The 19,940-nt window shown below is 36.0% G+C and overlaps 1 protein-coding gene and 1 long non-coding RNA gene across 3 annotated transcripts in view; one reads left to right on the top strand and one right to left on the bottom strand.

Moving 5' to 3' along the window:
- Window positions 1–17,559, top strand: part of LOC114259287 (uncharacterized) — a 40,382-nt gene extending 22,823 nt beyond the window's left edge. The window contains exon 2 of one of the 2 annotated variants that reach the window (XR_014336339.1): window positions 16,307–17,559. Coding sequence is in view for 1 of the 2 variants with exons in the window: in XM_082879677.1 (XP_082735803.1) it covers window positions 7,194–7,470 (277 nt within the window). In the remaining variant the exon portion in view is untranslated. Of the gene's footprint in view, window positions 1–7,193; window positions 7,486–16,306 lie in introns of those variants that run through there. The other variant, XM_082879677.1, reaches the window with a different exon arrangement.
- A 1,096-nt stretch (window positions 17,560–18,655) lies between these two features.
- Window positions 18,656–19,517, bottom strand: LOC145794839 (uncharacterized). Its single transcript, XR_014334784.1, has 2 exons — window positions 19,393–19,517; window positions 18,656–19,255 (listed from the first exon to the last, which is right to left on the bottom strand). It is a non-coding gene; the product is annotated as an uncharacterized LOC145794839 (long non-coding RNA).
- Window positions 19,518–19,940: the final 423 nt, after the last annotated feature.

Genomic DNA, 19,940 nt, shown 5'->3' on the forward strand with positions numbered 1-19,940 from the left:
TGATTAGTTTTGGACTCTAAATTATTTCCTTGTTGGTTGAGATTTTTCCCTCTTAGTTTAGGTTTTGGTTTCCTTATTAATTTAAGATTGGGTTTAAGGCTAGCCCTATAAATACTCCCATGTAGCTCTATATTTTTTTAATTCATTCATTAGTTTTGTGATCTTAGAGAGAGATACGCAATAGTGAAAGTGAGAGATAGATCATTGTAGTGAGAGTTTGTGAGATTGAATGTGAGAGACTTTTGTAACTCCTTTTATATTAATCTTGCTAAATCTGCAGTGACTTTATGGACGTAACCCATGATTTGGCTAAACCACGTAAATCTCTTGTATGACTTTGTGAGTTTGTTTTTTCAATTATTTTACTTCTCCGTTCTAGATTCATTGTGTGTGTGATTGTTTGCTCATGTCCTGGAGTTTGGTATTAATCATATATACCATAACATCTTGTTCCACTATTCATTTGGCTATATTTGTTTTGGTATTGCAATATATTTGAATTGACTCTTTGTGTCTTCAACATTAGTTTGGTTGGCTTCAATGTGTTTGTTTGATCAACTAGCTCTTTATTGGTTTGTTGGATATCTTATTGAGTGGATTTTTTTAATTTCACGTATCCTGGTTCAATAGTTGATTTAGCGCGATAGTTGAAAATCTAGCCAAAGTAGATATTTGTTGTTTTTTCTATCATTTTTAACTCTTTTTGTTGGATTGGATTTGTGGGAAGACTTATTAGTCAACTTATAGTCTAGTTTTTTAACTTTCTATAGCTTTATTGTGGGAGTTTCCATTGGATTAAATTTGAAGGAAACCAACTTTGGCTTGAATTATGCTTTGGAAGGACCTTTTTTTGCTATAAATGTAGAAACTCTCACTTCTTTGTCAATTAACAATTCCTTTGGGCCTCTCTTCGATGAGAGGCCATTGGCCTCTTTGCAAGTTTTTCCTTGCTTGATGATCCTTCATGGATCCTTATTCTTTGGTCTTAGAATATCTTTGTTTGCGAATCTTTGCTTGGTGATTTACTACAAATCTTGATGGAGGTTGAACATCCTTGGGGGCCTCTTCTAAGTGTTGTTTTGGAGGTCTTTCATAGATCCTTGGCGACTTCCTTGAAGACTTATTTTCGTAAAATTTTATCTCTTGTCCTGGTAGCTTCATGAAACTTATTATTTGGCTTCTCTTTGCATGACTTATTTGCTTGGGTTAGAGAGGGGATTTTGGATTTGGTGAACTTTGTTACTTCGGCAAATTTACTTTGTCACCGTTGTAACTCTTCAGAACATCATTTTCTTTGTTTGTGAAATCCTTGTTCTTTTTATTTTATTTTTATATTGCCCATGGAGGTGGGATAACACTGAATCACGTAAGACTTGGTATCATTTGATTGCTTGTTTATATGTTTATATATTTATTCTATTTGTTATGAGTGATATTTGTGAAAGTTGTTTAATTTCTAAATACTCTAGGGGTGGTTTGGCTAAAATCTATTAGACAAGCAATACATTGTTAGACTTCGAATCCTCACATATGCCACTTTAAATCCTACTTTGCATTAGACAAATAACACATTGTTAGACAAGTTGAACCTATGAGCAATTCTCAAACTTTTGTTGCATAAAAAACAAAATTAGAAACATAAAACAAACTCACTCAAGCAAAATAGGAGTAGGAGATGACAGGAAGTATGAAGGATGGGAGGGAGAGGAGAGGCAAATAAGAGGAGGAAGACAATGAAGGAAAGGATGATGGAAACAGAGTTGCAAACAATCGACGATGATCAAGAAGGGGACTAGGTGTGGAGCTGTGGATGGAAGGGAGAGTGGTAGGAAGAGGAGGAAGTAGTGGCAAGAGTGCTTATCTAAGGAGGAAATGATAGGTTGGCAAAGGCAAAAAGGAATATAATGATGGAAGGGGAAGAGTAGGAAAATGGGGAACTTTGAAGGATGGGCTATTGGGGGTTGGATTAGAGGGAGGGGTCACTGACACTAAGTGTCGTTGCCAAAACAAGATAACTTTGTTAGAGAATGTGAATCCCTTTACTTCACTCTTCACCTTCAATTCAAGCATTGTTGCTACTCATTGCACAATAATAGAGAAGATTTTGAGAGGTAAATTGTGAAATCAAATGACATTACGAAATAGGAGCCCTAATTTTATTTCAAAATAATTTTTAAATCCAATATTCCTTGTAGATCGATAGCTAAACTTACTATTGTTCTATAGAATTGAGGTGTAGTTTAGTCTTTATTTTTGGTTGGAACATAATCCATCATTGGGAGAATCTCATACCAAGAAGAATGATGAGAATTAGAAACTTTCAAAGACTCATAAGGGTCCTTCTCAAACAATTTATTCAAATCAATCTGGGAATTGTTATTCACTAAGGGTGTGACCATAGTTCTAAATCGCGGTATCGGGTAACGTAACGGTATCGATCGCGGAGTATCGGTATCGGTAGTATCGGCCGGTACGTATCGGGAATCGGGTGTCGCGGCCGTGAAATTTTAAAAATCATTAACAATCCTTCTGAAACTCAATTTTGTACATTTTTTTTACTCTTTTAACCTTAATTTGTCACATTTTAATCAAAATTTTGATATATAAGGACACTTTTAACTTATTTTTAACTAAATGATATATATTTATTTTAGTCTCAATTATAACTTTCAATTATCTACGATTTAAAATAAATCCACAACAGTATACCAACTAGACAGTATACCAAAGTTGCAAATTTGGCCCAAAACTCAATTTTATCATTTTTGCAAATTTGGCCCACAACAGTATACCAACTAGACAGTACACCCAGTACACCAACCCAGTGGTATTACCAACTAGACCCACGAGTTGGTTAAAAAACATATGGGCCAAGATTGCCCAAAACAACCCACCAACTATCTTGAGTAAAATATTTTGGCCCAAAACTATCACTAGACATTTATATAAAATATGAATATAAAGGTTGCTTGCTGCTGTAGCTTCAAAGCTTCAATGGCGGACGACCCAGAAAGGATTCTGAAACATGCCGGATGCCGCCGAAGAACATCACAACCTCGTCGTGAACCTTATAGTTGCACTCCCACTTTAGCGAAGACCAGCAATCCAAAACCAGAAAACAGCAGCCACGAGCAGCTCTCTGCGCTTTATTTCATCCGTACCGGCGACGACAAAGCTGTATCGGACCGTATCGCCCAATGTATCGGTTTCAGGCCGTTACGTACCGGGACTCGGACGCTACGGCCGTGAAATTCATTCTCGCCGGTATACCGGTGAGTATCCGACTCGGCCCTCCCATTTTCCGGTACGAACCGGCCGGTATGGGACGTACCGGCCGATATTTAGAACCTTGGGTGTGACCATTGGGACTTGTGATGTGTAACAAGTCACAAATATTAAGAATGGTTATATTAAGAATTGAAATTCCAAAGTCCTAAATTAGCAAAGCAATTAAAAGGTTGGTAATTGTTACTTATGTAACCATGAGTTGTGTTTCGAATTATGGAAAATCATTGATTTTGGATGAAGAACGTTTCATAACTACATGTTAAAAAATGTTAACAAAAAGATTAGTGTATTAAATCCACAGGCACAAATTATCTTTGAACGACACAAATTGTCCACACTAAACTACAATTACAGCACAACTCGTTTCCTCTTAGCATGATTTGTATTTTCTCTAAGTTCTTAAATACACATAACTCGTAGCTGCTCATGGAGAAGAGAGAATCCACCAATGTAGAAGAGAACGCCATGATGAACTTGGAGAACAGAGAATCTACAAAGGTCTTTTACACACGCAAACACGCCTCTTGAGGCAATGCCACACGTGCAACTCCTACCTCCTGCATGAATGACACCTACCTCTTGCACATGCAAAAAAGGGATGGTGGGGATTTGGGCATCTTAAGAGTTGGCAGCATGTGTGGGACTTATCCACCACATATGTAGTAATCACCAAAAATTGGCTTCCTCTTATATTTTTGCGCATTTTCACTGCACTGCGTGGTCAACTTGATTCAAATAAAAAATGGTCATTAATTAAGCCAAGTCACTAGTTTGTTTTATTTGGAAGTGGAGGTGGCAATGGGTCTTGTTCAGCTGCGGAAGTGGGTCTTGTTCTGCCATGGGTATGTCCGGCTTCGGCCATAGTAGCCCCGGCCATGGGTGTTTTTGGTCATGGAAGATTCGACCAGCAGAGGTGGCAGATGTGGGAGACACAAAGTTGTGCCGTGGGAGTAGTGGGGCTGTGCCTTGGGAGTTTGGGTGACCATGCATGAGTGACATGTGGTTTTGGGTGTCTCTGTTTTGGGTTGTGTGGATTGTTTTTTTGGGGATTCAAGATTTTTGTTTTTGTGTAATTAACTCCTTAACTTTAAGACGACGACAAAAAAAAAAAAAAAAAAAAAAAAAACTAGCTTTGTTTTGTTTTGGTTTTCTTTTCTTTAAAAATTCATAAGGCTAAGGGGTTGATTATATGTTTACGAGTAGCAGTAGTAGGGGTGCTCTGTATTGTCCAAATCTGTCTCAATGCATTGCATCTTCCTGTACTTTTAATTTCATGTTTTTAATGAAATTTTCACTTTGCTAATCAAAATATTAAGCCAAGTCACTGATATATTGAACTAAAAGTATAAATTGCACAGCTTCAATGTGTCACATTTTAGCATCTATCACCTGTTTCGCCTATTCTTAACAAAATCATTTTTTGTCGTCACTAAATCATGTTTCTTAATACAAACATCTTCAGAAATTGTAACTTTTCCTCTTCAACAAATTGAACATTTTCCTTCTTTTTTTGTTTGTTTGTTTGTTTTTTTGTTTTTTCGCTTTTGCAAACTTTTCTTCGATTGTTTATTTTAAATTTCATTTTCTTTTCCATCTTCACCAAGATTTTCATCCATTTTTTTCCCCAAAAATACATATTCCATTAAATCTTCTAATTTCAATCACAATTTATTCATAGGACTATGAGAAATAAATTGATTTTTCTTCTACACTTGATATTGATTTTTTGGATGTAATTTCAAATTTCTTTATTATATTTTTAAATCACGATATTGATTTTTTGAATGCTTCTCTCATGTGGAATGCATGTTTGGTGTTCTGGAAATTCCGTGCTTCAGTTTGAATTGGTTATTTACAAAGTGTGGTTGGCCTTTGAGTTAATTTGTTAGGTTTTGAATAAATTAATAGTTGAATTGATTCTTCACATGACTTGCTTATTTGATAATAACTATTTCAATTCCTTCATTCCTGCGTCAACGTTGTTCATGTTTGTGCACAATGACATATCATTGTTTATTGAGATACAATGATGATCTTCAAGGCCGGCCCTGAAGATGAAGATTCAGGGGCACAAAGTGAAGTGTTAATTTGGGGTCTTATATTTCTACATATCGCTTAAAAAGATAAAATCAATTTAAAATAGTTATTAGAAAATTTTAAAAAGATAAAATCTACCGTAGTGTTATTGTTTTAGTTTTTAACCATTTACACAAGAAAATTTTAGTACACAAAAATCTAAAGTAATAACATGAAAGAAAATTGAACACAGTATCACATAAACATTACTATTCTTACATTTCTAATTGTAAAACTAAACCAAGAGCTCAAAGGAGTTTATGTTTGGCTGTATTGAGATTTGTTGTTTATTGCCTGTTGGGGTTGTTTGTTTTTTGGCTTTTCTTTTTTCTATTGGTACTCACCAACTCTCTTGGCTTGAGCTTTCAGATGATTGGGCATTCTTCTTGATACCAACCTAATTGAGATTAGAAAGTTATGCTATGATAATTTTTACTCTTGCCTCTTTTCTGTTGATCTAATTTCATATGTACTATATGTTGATTTCATCAGTAAAATTTTCTTCTTTTGCTAATCAAAAATAATAATTTGAACCAAGAGCTCTTGGTTAAGATTCAATTAATTCTTTAATACTTTCTAGGAAGTATGATTAAATAAATAATTCATTCCATAATTCAATAAGCAACAGTTAATTCAATTATAGAGATTTCAATTTTTAAGTAAAGTTAACAAACAATTGAAGTAGAACTTGAAATTATACCAAATCTGAAATCATCTAGAGAAAATATTAAGACCAAAAAAGTTCAATATCAAAATGGTAAATTGGGTTGGAGAGAAGTTTGATAAAGTGAAATCAATTACTTAGAGTCCAATAATAAAAATAGTGTTGTTTTTGGGTTTGGTATTAAGCGCAGGATGTAATTGGGTTTTGATAAGTTAAAATTTGAGTTTAGTGTTGATGGTTTAGAGTTAAGTGAGTTTTAATAAGTTAACAATCAAAATAATTGAGACCTTTCATTTAATTGAGGTCTTTAAAAAAAATTAAATTTGCTCAATATTATTAGGATTTGTTTTTACATGTGGCCTATATTGTAGCTCAAATTTGGAGTCCAACACTGTGGCTTTGCCAACTTTTTAAATTTTTTTTTTTTATTATCAGCAAAGTAAAAATTTCATTAAACATATAAAATTAAAGATACAAAAGGATAAAATGTATCGAAAGAGATTCAAAAAGTACAATCTACTCCTACTACTACTCACATCCACACAACTTACCCCCATAGTGAGCCTTCTTATTGGTATATATGGGCACATAGGAACTCTGCACACACTCTCTCTATATGTTGTGATTATCCATTGGTATCCATACTTAAATTAGTCTCTCTCTTTTTTTTTTCTTTTTTTTTTTTTTTTTTTGTGCGGTGACTTTGCTTGGTTGAGATGGATGAACTTTCTAAGAAAGAACCTGTTGGCTCATCTGTTCAGTCTCAAGACCAAGCAGTTCAAGAAGCTCAACCAGCTCTGTGTAGCTCACAATCAACTGCACCTGCATGTGTATCTCTAATCAGTTAGTTTGTTATAGATATTAATCAAAGTTGTTATGCTGTTAGAGCAGTTAACTAGAGATGGTTAGGTAGTTATAAGTCAGGTTAAGATTAGGTTAGGATTGGATAAAGCTTGTATAAAAGCATTGTTGTAGTTACTAATTGTTGTATTGAAAATCAAGATCAACATCTTCTATATTCTCTTTATGGTATTAGGGCTTTTGGCTCTCATGAGCATCAGAGGAGTTCATCAATGGCTTCCACCATTGCTGCAGCTTCATCTACTTTTTCTTCTGTCTCTACATCATTACCTTCAAATCTTACTCTGTTAATCTCGAATCTCAGTGCATTTGTCACTACAAAACTTGATTCTTCAAATTACATAGTGTGGAAGAATCAACATCAAAACATTTTGAAGGCACCAAAGCTTCTTGGTTATGTTGATGGATCTGAGGTATGTCCTTCATCCACTGTGCTTGATTCATATAGTCTTGAAGTCTTGGATCCAACTTACACTCTATGGAATACTATTGATGCACACTTGCTGAGTTGTATCATTGCTACACTATCTCCATCTATTTTCACATATGTGATTCATTGTCAATCAAGTCATGAAGTCTAGATTACTCTTGCCAAGAGATTTACCTCTATTTATAGGTCTCATATACATCAATTAAAGACTAAATTGAATAAAATTACTAAGAAAGGAGTCATAATGGAAGAGTATTTGAATCAATTCAAGGTTATAGCTGATCAACTTGCTTTAGTATCTTCACCTGTTGATGATGAAGATCTTATTCTTCTGATTTTGAATGGTTTGCCTGATGAATACAATGCCTTGAAGACTACTGTACGCGCTAGATCAGGTCATATCTCTATAGAGCAACTGTGCTCTCTACTTTGTTCTGAATCTATTCATATAGAGGCTTAGCACATGCAAGCTGCTGAAGCTCCAGGTCTTTTTTCTTACAACACACACAGAGGCAATTTTTCTAACAGAGGAGGTCATAGAGGCCATTATAGAGGCAGAGGTAATTTCAGAGGCAGAGATGGAGGCTGGTTTCGAGGAGGTCCAGTTAATTAATCTGGTTATTCTCAGAGAGGTAATAGCTTCAGCACTTTTCAGAGGAGCAGACAAGGCTATAACAGCTACAACAGCTATGCTTCTGCAAGCAATTCATCTACCCCCTCAGTGATCTGTCAAATATGTGGCAAGTCCAATCACATTGCCCTAGACTGTTGGCATAGGATGGATATAGCTTTTCAGAATAATCAGCCTACTAGTTCTCAGACCTCACAAAGTTCCGGCCACTCTAAAGCCTATGTAGCATCTGCTTTAACCTCCACTTCTGATGTCAATTGGTTTTTAGACTCTGGAGCTACTAATCATGTGACTAATGATCTTAATCATCTCTCCTTCTATCAACCTTATCAAGGACATGAGCAAGTAGCCGTTGGTGATGCTCATACTGGTAAAGGTCTTCTTCCTACACCTTCATTTCCCTTTCATCTTAGCAACATGCTCCATGTTCCTACTCTTTCTTCCAATTTGCTTTCAATTCATTAATTGACTAAAGATAACCATTGTACTGTTACATTTGATGAGCATTCCTTTATCATTTAGGACAAGGCTACACAGCAGATTCTGTATAAAGGCTTTTATTCTCAAGGACTTTATCCTCTCATCTCATCTTCAACTACTGTTGTGCCATCTTCTTCTCCTGTTGCTGTGCCTTTTTCTTCTCACATCTACCTTTCTTGTTCTCCTGTTGTTGAATCTCCTGCAACCACACCAAATTGGCATTTTTGACTTGGTCATCCTTCTTCCAAGAAGTTGCATCATATATTAACTCATCATCACTTAGTTCTTAAGTCTTCTATTTTAGGTAATAAAGGCTCTCCTCTATGTGAACATTGTTGTGTTTTTAAGAGCCATAGGTTGCCTTTCTCTTTGTCTAATTCTACTGTAAATAAAACTTTGGCCCTCATTCATACTGATGTCTAGGGCCCTTTTTTAGCATCTGTTTCTAGCTTTAAATACTATATGCTATTCATTGATGATTTTAGCAAATTTACTTGGCTTTTTCCTTTTCATTATAAAAGTGAAGTGTTTGCTAAATTTCTCGAATTCAAAGTATTTGTTGAAACTTAGTTCACCACTAAACTTCAGATTTTAAGGAGTGACAATGGGGGTGAATATCTCAGTTATGCTTTTCAAGATTTTTTTAAACAAAAAGGGATTGAACATCAATTGTCCTGTCCTTACACTCCCTCTCAAAATGGTGTGGCTGAGAGAAAAATAGGCATCTCATAGAAACCACTATCACTCTCATGCATCACTCTTCTCTTCCTTTGGTTTATTGGTTTGATGCTCTTACTACAACTGTTTTTCTTGTCAATAGGCAACCTACTCTTAAGTTGAATAATCTCACTCCTTATGAAGTTTTATTAAAACAAAAGCCTCATTATCAGCTGTTGAGGACATTTGGTTGTAAATGCTATCCTTGGCTTAAGCCTTATACCTTACATGAACTTCAAACCAAGTCTATCCCTTGTGTGTTTATTGGTTATTATCCTTCTATCAAAGGATATAGATGTCTTGACCTTAAAATTGGGAAAGTGTATACCTCTAGACATGTTGTCTTTGACGAATCATCCTTTCATTTTCAGTCCTCATCTCAGCATTCTTTCTCAGTCTTTCTTCTCTGCTTGATTTCTTATGGCATGCTTCTTCAGACCTGCAGTCTTTTCTATTGTCTTCTAAACCACATCCTTCTTTTCCTTCAAAATTTCCTAACACCTCTCCTGTGATAACCCTGGTCCGTATTATGCTAATTAACCTTAATTATGATTGTGATTATGCATTTGATATGATTTTGTGTGCCATTTATGTGAATATATGTGGTTTTGAATTTCTATCTGTTCACCGTAGGAATATCTGTTCAACTTACTGTTACAAATTGGAAATTGAAGGCCTTATCGGCTACAGAAACTGAAATTGATCACGCCTTTGTGATTAGCGTAATTTTTAGAGCCTACGGTGAAATTTAATTGAAAATTAATTCGGATCAAAATAATTAGATTCAGAATGATTAATTGAGTGCCATTAATTGGCTATAGTCAAATTTGATTAGGCACACATATATATGGGCCTTATTTCACTTAATTCCTCCTCTTTAAGTCATTTTGGCTAAGATTAACACTCTAAAGAGAGAAGGAGAGGCCAACTCTAGAGAGAGAAAGAGGGAGAATTGTGTATCTTGGCTCAAGTTTGAGAATTTGGAAGCTTAACTTCAAGAATTGACCATAGACTCGGAAGATTGAGCTTCTAGGTGAGTAAGTGGTTATGAATTCATAAGTTTAATGTTGTAATTTTGTGAATTCAAGGCTTGATGATGATCAAGAACATGACTTGAGTTGAATGTGAAGTTAGAATGTGCATGCATGTATAGAATTGTCATGAATTGGCAAGAATTGTATAATCTAACATGTAGCCTTTTAATTATGAAGAATTGAGTTGTTGGATCATACATGCAAGCACGATTTGGTTGAGTTTTGTGTGTGTAAGCATCATTTGAGCCATTTGAAATGGAATTGGAGTTAAAAGATTACATGCATGCTTGATTAATGAAGACATGGAGTTAATATGAAGTTGAATACACATGTTTTGAAACTATGAAGAGAAATGTTGGTTAATTTGAGAATTTGATCATGGTTTTGAATAGTTGGTCCCAAATCTCCTATGCTCTCATGCTATGTATGCATTTCTCATGTTTTTGGTACTTAAATTCGAGCTTTAAAGCCTTTGAATGTTGAATTTGAGCCTCAAGAACAGTTCTGGAAAACCCAAAATTCTTGAAGTCCGTTCGAGCGGGGGAACCGCCGCTCGAGCGTGAAATGCGAGCGCTCAAAACTTTTTACAGACATGGATGTCTGCTCGAGCGGGGAGCCATGTAGTGTGACCTTCAGCTTAAGCGTCCGGATTCATGTTCGAGCGTAAAAATGAGGCAACCAGTACTTTTGCAGACCTAATGGGTTCGCTTGAGTGGGAAAGTCCACGCTCGAGCGGGGACCCCTGTTTCAGAAATTTTGTAAAACTGTTCTGTGTTTCATTTTCTGTTCTCTTTTACTTCTAACCACTCTTAGGCATGCATTGAACATTGTAAATGAGTAAAAGGATAAGAAAGAAGTCTAAGAGGGATATATGAATTAAGAACGAATTGAATCGTTTGTGACCCGTATGTGTTATGTAATGTGTAGGGTTGAGCTCAAGGGTGAATCCACCGGCAGAACACTGTGAGTAATATCTTAATAAAGATATTTGAAATATGTTATTTGTCCAATTGTTTATCTCTTTATAAGTCTTATAAGTTTGTTAATTTGAATTGTGGACAAATGTTTGCTATGCCTAACGAATGAGCCAGAGACCGTCTGACATGAATTAAAGAATGAATGGGCCAAAGGCCATTTGACATGAATGAAAGGATGAATGGGCCAGAGGCCGTCTGACATGAATGAAAGAATGAATGGGCCAAAGGCCGTCTGACATAAATGAATGGGCTAAAGGTCGTCTGACATAAATGAATGGGCCAAAGGCCGTATGACATGAATGAATGGGCCAAATGCCGTCTGACATGAATGAATGGGCCAAATGTTGTCTGACATGATGAATGAATGGGCCAAAGGCCGTCGGACATGAACGATTGGGCCAAAGGCCGTCGAATGTGAATGATCTGGGCTCGTGGCCATTTGATATGTTTGGAACCACAGTCACTTGACCTATATTTATATATATATATATACTAGATAGAAACATGAACTGAGCCCAAGGCCGTCTGATGCATGTTGTTCTAAATACCGTTCGTGTATATTCTTTATTGATATTATTCACTAGGCTTTCGCTCACGCTCATTCATGTGTCTGTAGGTGAGCCAAGGGAGGTCCAAACCCAGCCTCAGTGAATTTTGTGTGAAACAGTGAAGGTTTTGAAGAGTCAGCCCATACGTCTCACGCACGAGACCTGTTTTCGCTCTTTTGCTATTTTGTTATATTTTGTCATATTGGCGAGAACTTTGGATTACGGTTGTATATAGTTTTGATTGGCTGACCATGACTTAAATGATCCTGTATGTATAGAACTTGTGTTATTACATATTTTGATGTGAGTTATTAACATGTATATGTATGGATTGTTATGAGGTGCCATGTAAGCACAGCTCTATGGACAAAAGTTTTGAATTTGCTTCCGTTTGGCCCCCTTAACTCTGTTAAAACATGTCTGATTTGGTTTAAGGCCATAGGTAATCTCCCGATTACTGGCCGGTTATGTCCTTAACCCATGGGGACGGGTTCGGGTCATGACATCTCCTCTACCTACAACTTCCTCCACTCCTATATATGTCCCTCAGCAAATTCCTATTTCTGTCTCTCAATAGTCACTTGCTCTGCCTCAGCAACCACCTTTTTCTCTCCATCAGCAATCACTTGCTCTGCCTCTGTCTTTATCTGTTCCAACTCCTTTTGAATCATCCATTCCTCATTCTGAACCTCAAATTCCTATCTTTTCTATTGTTATTGATCTTCATTGTCTTCTTACTCATACTCATCCTATGCTTACTAGATCTAAGACCAAAAATCCCACTTGTTTCACTGTTGCCTCTACTACTAACTCTACTACTGCTGTTGAACCTCAAACCTATCAAACTTCTTCTCATCTATGTAAATGATATTCTACTCATAGGTAGTGATCCTCATTACATTCAAACTCTCATTCAGCAAATGCATACTACATTCTCCATGAAGGAACTTGGTTTTATTAATTACTTCCTAGGTATTTCTATCATCCAGTCTTCCTCAAGTTATATCCTTTCTCAATACAAGTATGCATCAGAGATTTTGGCCATAGCTGGCATGAGTAATTGCAAACTTTATTCCTCTCCTATGGTTTCTAAATGCTCCACCTTCTCTTCTGAAGATGTCTCACCCTTTTCTCAACCTTCTCTTTATCGAAGCTTGGTAGGTGCTCTTTAATACCTCACTATCACTCGACCAGATTTGGCTTTTGCAGTCAACACTGCTTGTCAATTCATGCAGTCTCCCTTAAATTGTCACTTTGCTGCTGTGAAAAGGTTGCTCAGATATTTGAAAGGTACCTTGGCCCCTGGTCTACATTTCTCGTGGCCCTGTTCTTCTTAATGCCTACTCAGATTCAGATTAGGCTAGTAGTACTCTTGACAGAAGATCTACAACTAGATACTGCATTTATCTTGGTCCCAATCTCATTTCTTGGACTGCCAAGAAGCAGCCTACTGTGTCCAGATCTTCCTCAGAAGCCGAATACAGAGCCTTAGCTCAGACTTCAGCTGAACTTTATTGGCTTGGTATGCTCCTTACTAAGCTTCATGTTTCTGCACCTGTTCCTACTCTGTGCTGTGATAACCTTTCAGCTATTGCTATGGCTCATAATCCTGTTTTTCATGCCCGTACAAAACACATTGAGGTGGACTATCATTTTGTTTGAGAAAAGGTTGCTGCTAAGACTCTACACATTGCTTATATTCCTACTACTGATCAAATTGCAGATATCTTCACTAAACCTCTCTCAGTGGCTCGATTTCAATATCTTCAAAGCAAACTCTTAGTCCTTCCCAGTCCTATGAGTTTGAAGGGAACTGATACAGAACCTGCTGGCTCATCTGTTCAGTCTCAAGACCAAGCAGGTCAAGAAGCTCAACTAGCTTAGTGCAGCTCACACTTAACTGCACCTGCGCGTGTATCTCTGATCAATTAGTGTATCTTTGATCAGTTAGTTTGTTATAGATATTAATCAAAGCTGTTATGTTGTTAGAACAGTTAACTAGAGATGGTTAGGTAGTTATAAGTCAGGTTAAGATTAGGTTAGGATTGTATAAAGCTTGTATAAAAGCATTGCTGTAGTTACTAATTGTTGCATTGAAAATCAAGATCAACTTATTCTATATTCTCTTTACTTTTCACATAGAATTTGTTAAAGTATCCAACTCAAAATCAATTGATATTGAGTGGAAAGACTCTTGTATTATATTAATTAAGCTTGGGTAGTTTAGATTGTCGATGTGGGTCTTAGTCTAACACTCTCATTCACGTGCTACCCGATAGCACGTGGAGGTGATTGAAATGTCCGATTGAGAGATAGACCGCTTGTACCACATGATGTAAGAGGCTATCCAAGACCGAGCTTGATACTATGTTAAAACATTCAACTCAAAACCAATTGGCAATAAGTGGAATGACTCTTGCATTATATTAATTAACCAAGTTTGAATAGTTTAGATTGGCGATACAAATTTAAATCTAACAGAATTAAAGAAAGTAGAAGCAATATCAAATAGGATTTCATTCCAAATAGCCCTTCTTGGAAGTTTTTCAAAGTTAATATATTCTTTAGATAAGCCTGTAGTTATATGCTCCTTTGTTGACTGTGATGTGTCATGCAACAATAATATTAACAAGCTCCACATCAAGCTTTTTTGCTAACAATAATAAAAAGACCAAAACTTGTTTAACCACTAACCATTAATCCAAGAAATTAATTAGTGGTGTTGGGATACCATCACTTCAATAGTATGAGAATACATAACTACTTTGTCCTTAACTTTCAAATGATACGGTTACTTTTAAAATAAGACAAAAGTAACTTGTTGAAACTAACGAAATAAACACGGGACTCTCAGTTTGAATAATAAGATCAAACATGTGTTTTTTTAAGCACTTAAACTTGGAATAGGTATTTGGAGGGCAAAATCATGAAATATATATATAAATGCCTTTGAATTGGTATGAAAATCTTAATCAGGATAAAAGTAACTTTTAAAAACTAACAAAACAAGTATGAAACTTCAAGTTTGAAAATTAAACTCAAACTTGTATCTTTTGAACAACTAGGCTTGGAAACAGGCATTTCATGGGAAAAATAGTGCAATGTCCATGAAAATGTCTATGAATTGGCATGAACACCTTACTATGGATAAAAGTAACATGCAAAATTTAATGGAACAAGCATGACACTCCTGATTTGAAAAATAAGCTCAAATTTGCATTTTTTTTAAAAACATTTAGGCTTAAAAATTAAGTGTTCGAGTGACAAAATGTGAAATCTCCACGAAAATGCTTCAGAATTAGCATGAACACCTTAACAAGGATAAAAGTAACTTTCAAAAACAAACAAAAAAATAATAAGACTCATGATTTCAAAATTAAGCTTGAACTTGTGTTTTTTTTGAACAGTTAAGCTTGAAAATAATCTTTCGAATGGAACAATTATGAAATATCCACGAAATTCCCTTGGAATTGGTGCGAACATTTTAGTAAGAACAAAAGTAACTTGTAGAAGCTAGTGGAATAAGCAGAGGTGATGTAGAATAAATAGCTGAGGAATTTTTGGAACAACTGAACTAGTAAAAGGTAATGATGAAGTCAAGCTGAGGGTAATTGCTGTCCTCGGTGATGCTGCATAGTGGATTTTAGCAAAATTTCTTCTTTTAGGACTTGAAATTAGTAATTTTGCCGTTGTAGAAAATTTTCGTCTTAGCAATTACTTTATTTTGAGAAATTTGTTTTTTGCGCTGTTTGTTTTGGCGCGTTTCCAATATATCCTAGCATTTAGATTTGGGCTTAACCCAAATATCATATTTTTGGTAATTTTTTATTTATTTTCGTGCCTAGAAAGGAATTAGCCTAATTCCTTGTTTTATTGTTTGGTTAGGGTTTCATTTATTATAAATAATGATGCATGCCTTGGGGCAAATAAATTTTTATGTAATATAATTCATTATTTCTTGTGGATTCAATATGTTTTTTGTTCACTAGAACGTTATCTAATTTCATGTGATATATTCTGCTGCTTCAACATGACTTCCAATTTGAAAATTAAGTTCAAACTTGTATTTTTTTTAACACTTAGGCCTCGTTTGGCAAGAGGCTATTTTAGTCAAAAAGTCAAAAAGTTACTAAAAAAGTCAAAAAGCCAACAACTCATACCAAAAAGTCAAAGATTCCATTTTCTCTCTACTTTTTGCACATCTTTTCGTAAAAAGCCAAAAAGTCATCCCAAACATACTAGTTTTTTTTACATCACATTTTAGCCAAATAGTCAAAAAGTTACTAAATTAGCCTGTTCCCAAACGAGGCCTTAGGCTTCAAAAAAAGGGTTCAACGAGAAAAATTGTAAAATATCCATAGAAATACCCAATAATTCGTATGAATACCACAGTAAGGATAAAATTAAGTTCTAGAAGTTAATGGAACAAACATGTGACTGCAGTTTGAAATTTAAGCTCAAACTTGCATGTTTGAACATTTGATATGTTAAAATGAAATAAAGCTAAGGAATTCATGTAACTTCAACAGTATTATTGTATAGTAGTTTGGAGTTAATACATTGATAAGATACTTACGTTTTTGTCTTTTTGTTGACATAGATTGGTGATGGACATCCGTGGTTCGGCATGATATGGTCATTGAAGATAAAAGTTTATGGTCATTCGGCGTGTTGTTCTTGTTGGACATTCAGATATGTTTTTTTTTTTTTTTTTTTTTTTTTTTTTTTTTTTTTGATCGGCAAAGAAAATCTTTATTGATGAAAGTAACCAAAAAAAGATACAGAACATCAATAAAGAGGAGCTTGGAGCTAACAGAAGCTCCAAGCGCCAGTTGGTGAGAAACCAACAAACAAGGCAAAAGAAACAGAAAAAAGAAAGGCAACCGTAGCTAACAACCAATGGAGCTAACAGACTACACAACATATGGACAACCACAGCTGACTGATCAGCATATACAGCTAGCAGACTAACTCTAGCAGATCTAACACCAAAACTATGCTTCAAATTTGCACCAACATTATCACCAAAACTCAGCACAGATGCAAAGTTGGATGAAGTCTCCAGGAGCCCAGATGCAGAAACTACCACCATACCATACCTTATATCAGTATAACCACACCACTGACTACACCTCTGCCCTCAGATCAGAGGCTACCACCATACCTTATATCAGTATAACCACACCACACAGATGCAGACCCAACAGCAATAGCAGACCTCGGATCAGAAACTGACTACACCTCTGCCCTCAGATCAGAAACTACCAACATACCTTATATCAGTATAACCACACCACACAGATGCAGACCCAACAGCAATAGCAGACCTCGGCAGTCCACTCCAAACTTTGTAGACAGATTGAACAGATCCTTAACACAGTGAACACACCAGCATTTCCTCTAGACCTCCATGGTCCTGATCTTCCTCTACCCTTCACGACTGGTATCCACAGTGAACACACCAGCACAGATCACTACTGCAGCCCTATAATCATTCTGCGAACTCAGAAAAAGAACAACACAGTGAATGAACTCCAGTCAGGAGCCCAGCCGACAGAAGAACCCCAACAGAAGACAGGAGACAGAGTATGCTGGTGCTGGCATGTCAACAAAGCAGAGGAGGCTTTCTGTTAAACTGAATAGCATAGCAGATATCAACTGTAGCATAGCCTGGTTAGTCTCCAATTGAGAGCCACATCCTCGACTGAAAAGGGAAAGTTCTTGATAGAGGCTTTAAGCCAAAGGGCCAATCTGATCTTGATAAGTTCCCATAGTTCTGCAGAGTTAGGATGAGCATCTCTGAAAACACACTCATTCCTTAGCTTCCAGAGAGACCACAATACAACCAGTGGGATTGCTTCCCAGAATTTTCTGAGAGGGTGTTTGAGCTTAGTCCCCATCCACCAGTTAAACAGAGCATCTACGGACTGAGGGATACACCAACAGAGCCCCCACTCGAATAACACAGATGACCAAATAACCCAAGAGAAATGACAGTGAAGTAACACATGAGAATTAGATTCAGGGGCCACTTTGCAGAGGGGACAAAGAGGAGAAACATTGCTGCTTAAGATACCTATATCGAGCAGAAACACCGCTGTTTTAACTCTGTTTTTCCAAGCTAGCCAACCAAAAAAACTAACTTTGAGAGGTAAGGTATTGCTCCAGATGAATTTGCTAATAATGAGGGGAGGCCCAAGGAGAGAAGTACAGAGAGAATATAGGGAAGTCACAGAGAAAACACAAGAACCAAGTGCAGACCAAACCAGGCTGTCAGCACTGTTGAGGCACAAGGAGGGGGCAGAAGATAACATTGTAATCAACCTAGCTTCATTAGTCTCTTCCCAAGTATATAGGATTCTTCTATATGGAAAGTTCCAAACTGAAGTGCTGGTTTTCCTGGCATAGTATTGTTGAAGAGAACCATTCTTATCAGCAGACAGGTTGAAGAGGGAGGGGAACTCATCCTTAAGGTATGTAGATCCACACCACTTGTCGTGCCAAAATCTGATACGACTACCATTCCCAACCTTGATTTGGCAATTGTCCAGGAAGTTGTTACGTTTGGGATGGTTGGCTATTTCAAGATATTTTGGAATTGTTATGTTTTGGATTGTTTGATATTTGAATACATTTACAAATGTTTGATATTTGGATGCATTTGGGATTATGTCTCATTTAGGTTGGATAGTATGTTATATATTGATTTGTTTGTATGTTTTATGAACGTGTTCAAGCAAGATACAGGTTACTGGGACAAACAAGTGTCAGGGTATCCTATAGAAAAAAATCTTTGTTGAGATATATATATGCCAATGGTTTTTACATTTTTGGCAACTCAATCAATTGTCAGTGAAAAAAATTCTGTTTTTTTTTTTTTTTTTTTTATCAGCCAAAATGACCTTTATTGATGAAAGGAACTCATTACATCAAGAAATGAGAAAAAATGGGTGCAAAAAACATCATCACGAGACATCAATTCTAACTAGGTTGGCACCAATATAACTGCCCAATCCCTTACAAGCACACAATCCGAAGTTGGTGAGAAACCAACCAAAACAAAGAAAAAAAACAACAAATGACAAAACAAAAATCCCACCCACAGCACCATCCCACCAATGTGACCACTGTTTTCAAACCCAAGATACAAACAGACAATAAGCATATGAAAACAACACCAAAGCTTCAGATCAACACAGCACCAAACAATTCTGCCGCAGCAAAATGCAACAGCAACTGCCATCAGCCCAAAACCAAGAGTAACAGCAACCATTAGCAGCAACAGCAACTACCAGCAACTAGATTCACTCCAATTCATCAGCAGCCCTTATGATACATCTCCTGATCCAAAGAGTCAAAAAGACTTCCAGCATCCAATGACATCAAAACTGCCCGGCAGACAGATCAACAACAGAGCAAAATATCAGAAAAAACCAGAAATTCACCGTTCACCTCCACCATAGTCTGACCATTTGCCATCCTCAGCTTAACACCAGTGATAGCTAGAAACCAAGCCGAATCTCTTGAATGTTGCAGATAATCTGCTGCACTGAGTAACAGCAATTCTTAGAATAAAATTCTATAAGATATAAAGAATAAAATTCATTTTACTCCTCCTAATTTGAAAGCAAAACACTTTAAGTAAAAATGATTCAAATATGATGATTGTGTGATATTTTTGCTTACATCTTGTATCGACAAAAAATAGACTTTCAGAAACCCAATATGAGTAGAAAAGTAGGCTTATGGTGACATACAAGTAAGTTGGTAAATGCGTCCTTTTACCGTATAAGGTGGTTGGCACCGGCATAATGTGTGTTTGATTCTCCTACAGGCCGGACCTAAACCTTGATAAAGTCTAAAGTAAAATTTTAATAGAATTTCTTTTATATTTAAATAATTTTTATACACAATTTATGTTTCCAATATTGAAAATAAATTTTGGTAGTTTACTTAGACACCTTATTTTTACCTGGGTCTTTGTTTGAGTAAATGTTTTGTGGACCTTTAGAAAATTGGAAGAATTTTTTTAGACATTTATTCAATAGTTCTATTTTCGAATAATAATAATAATAATAATAAATTTTATTGAGTTCTATTGACATATGAATCAACCCTTTCAACATAAGACTCATATGTTAATTCATGTGTTGAGATGGTTGATTCAACTGTATGAAAAAAAAAATTAAAAATAATTTACAAGTTAAACCTAATAAAACTAATCTCTATTTAAT

The sequence above is a fragment of the Camellia sinensis genome, chromosome 7, assembly GCF_055761805.1.
Source record: "Camellia sinensis isolate YWXY chromosome 7, ASM5576180v1, whole genome shotgun sequence".
Taxonomy (NCBI): Eukaryota; Viridiplantae; Streptophyta; class Magnoliopsida; order Ericales; family Theaceae; genus Camellia; species Camellia sinensis.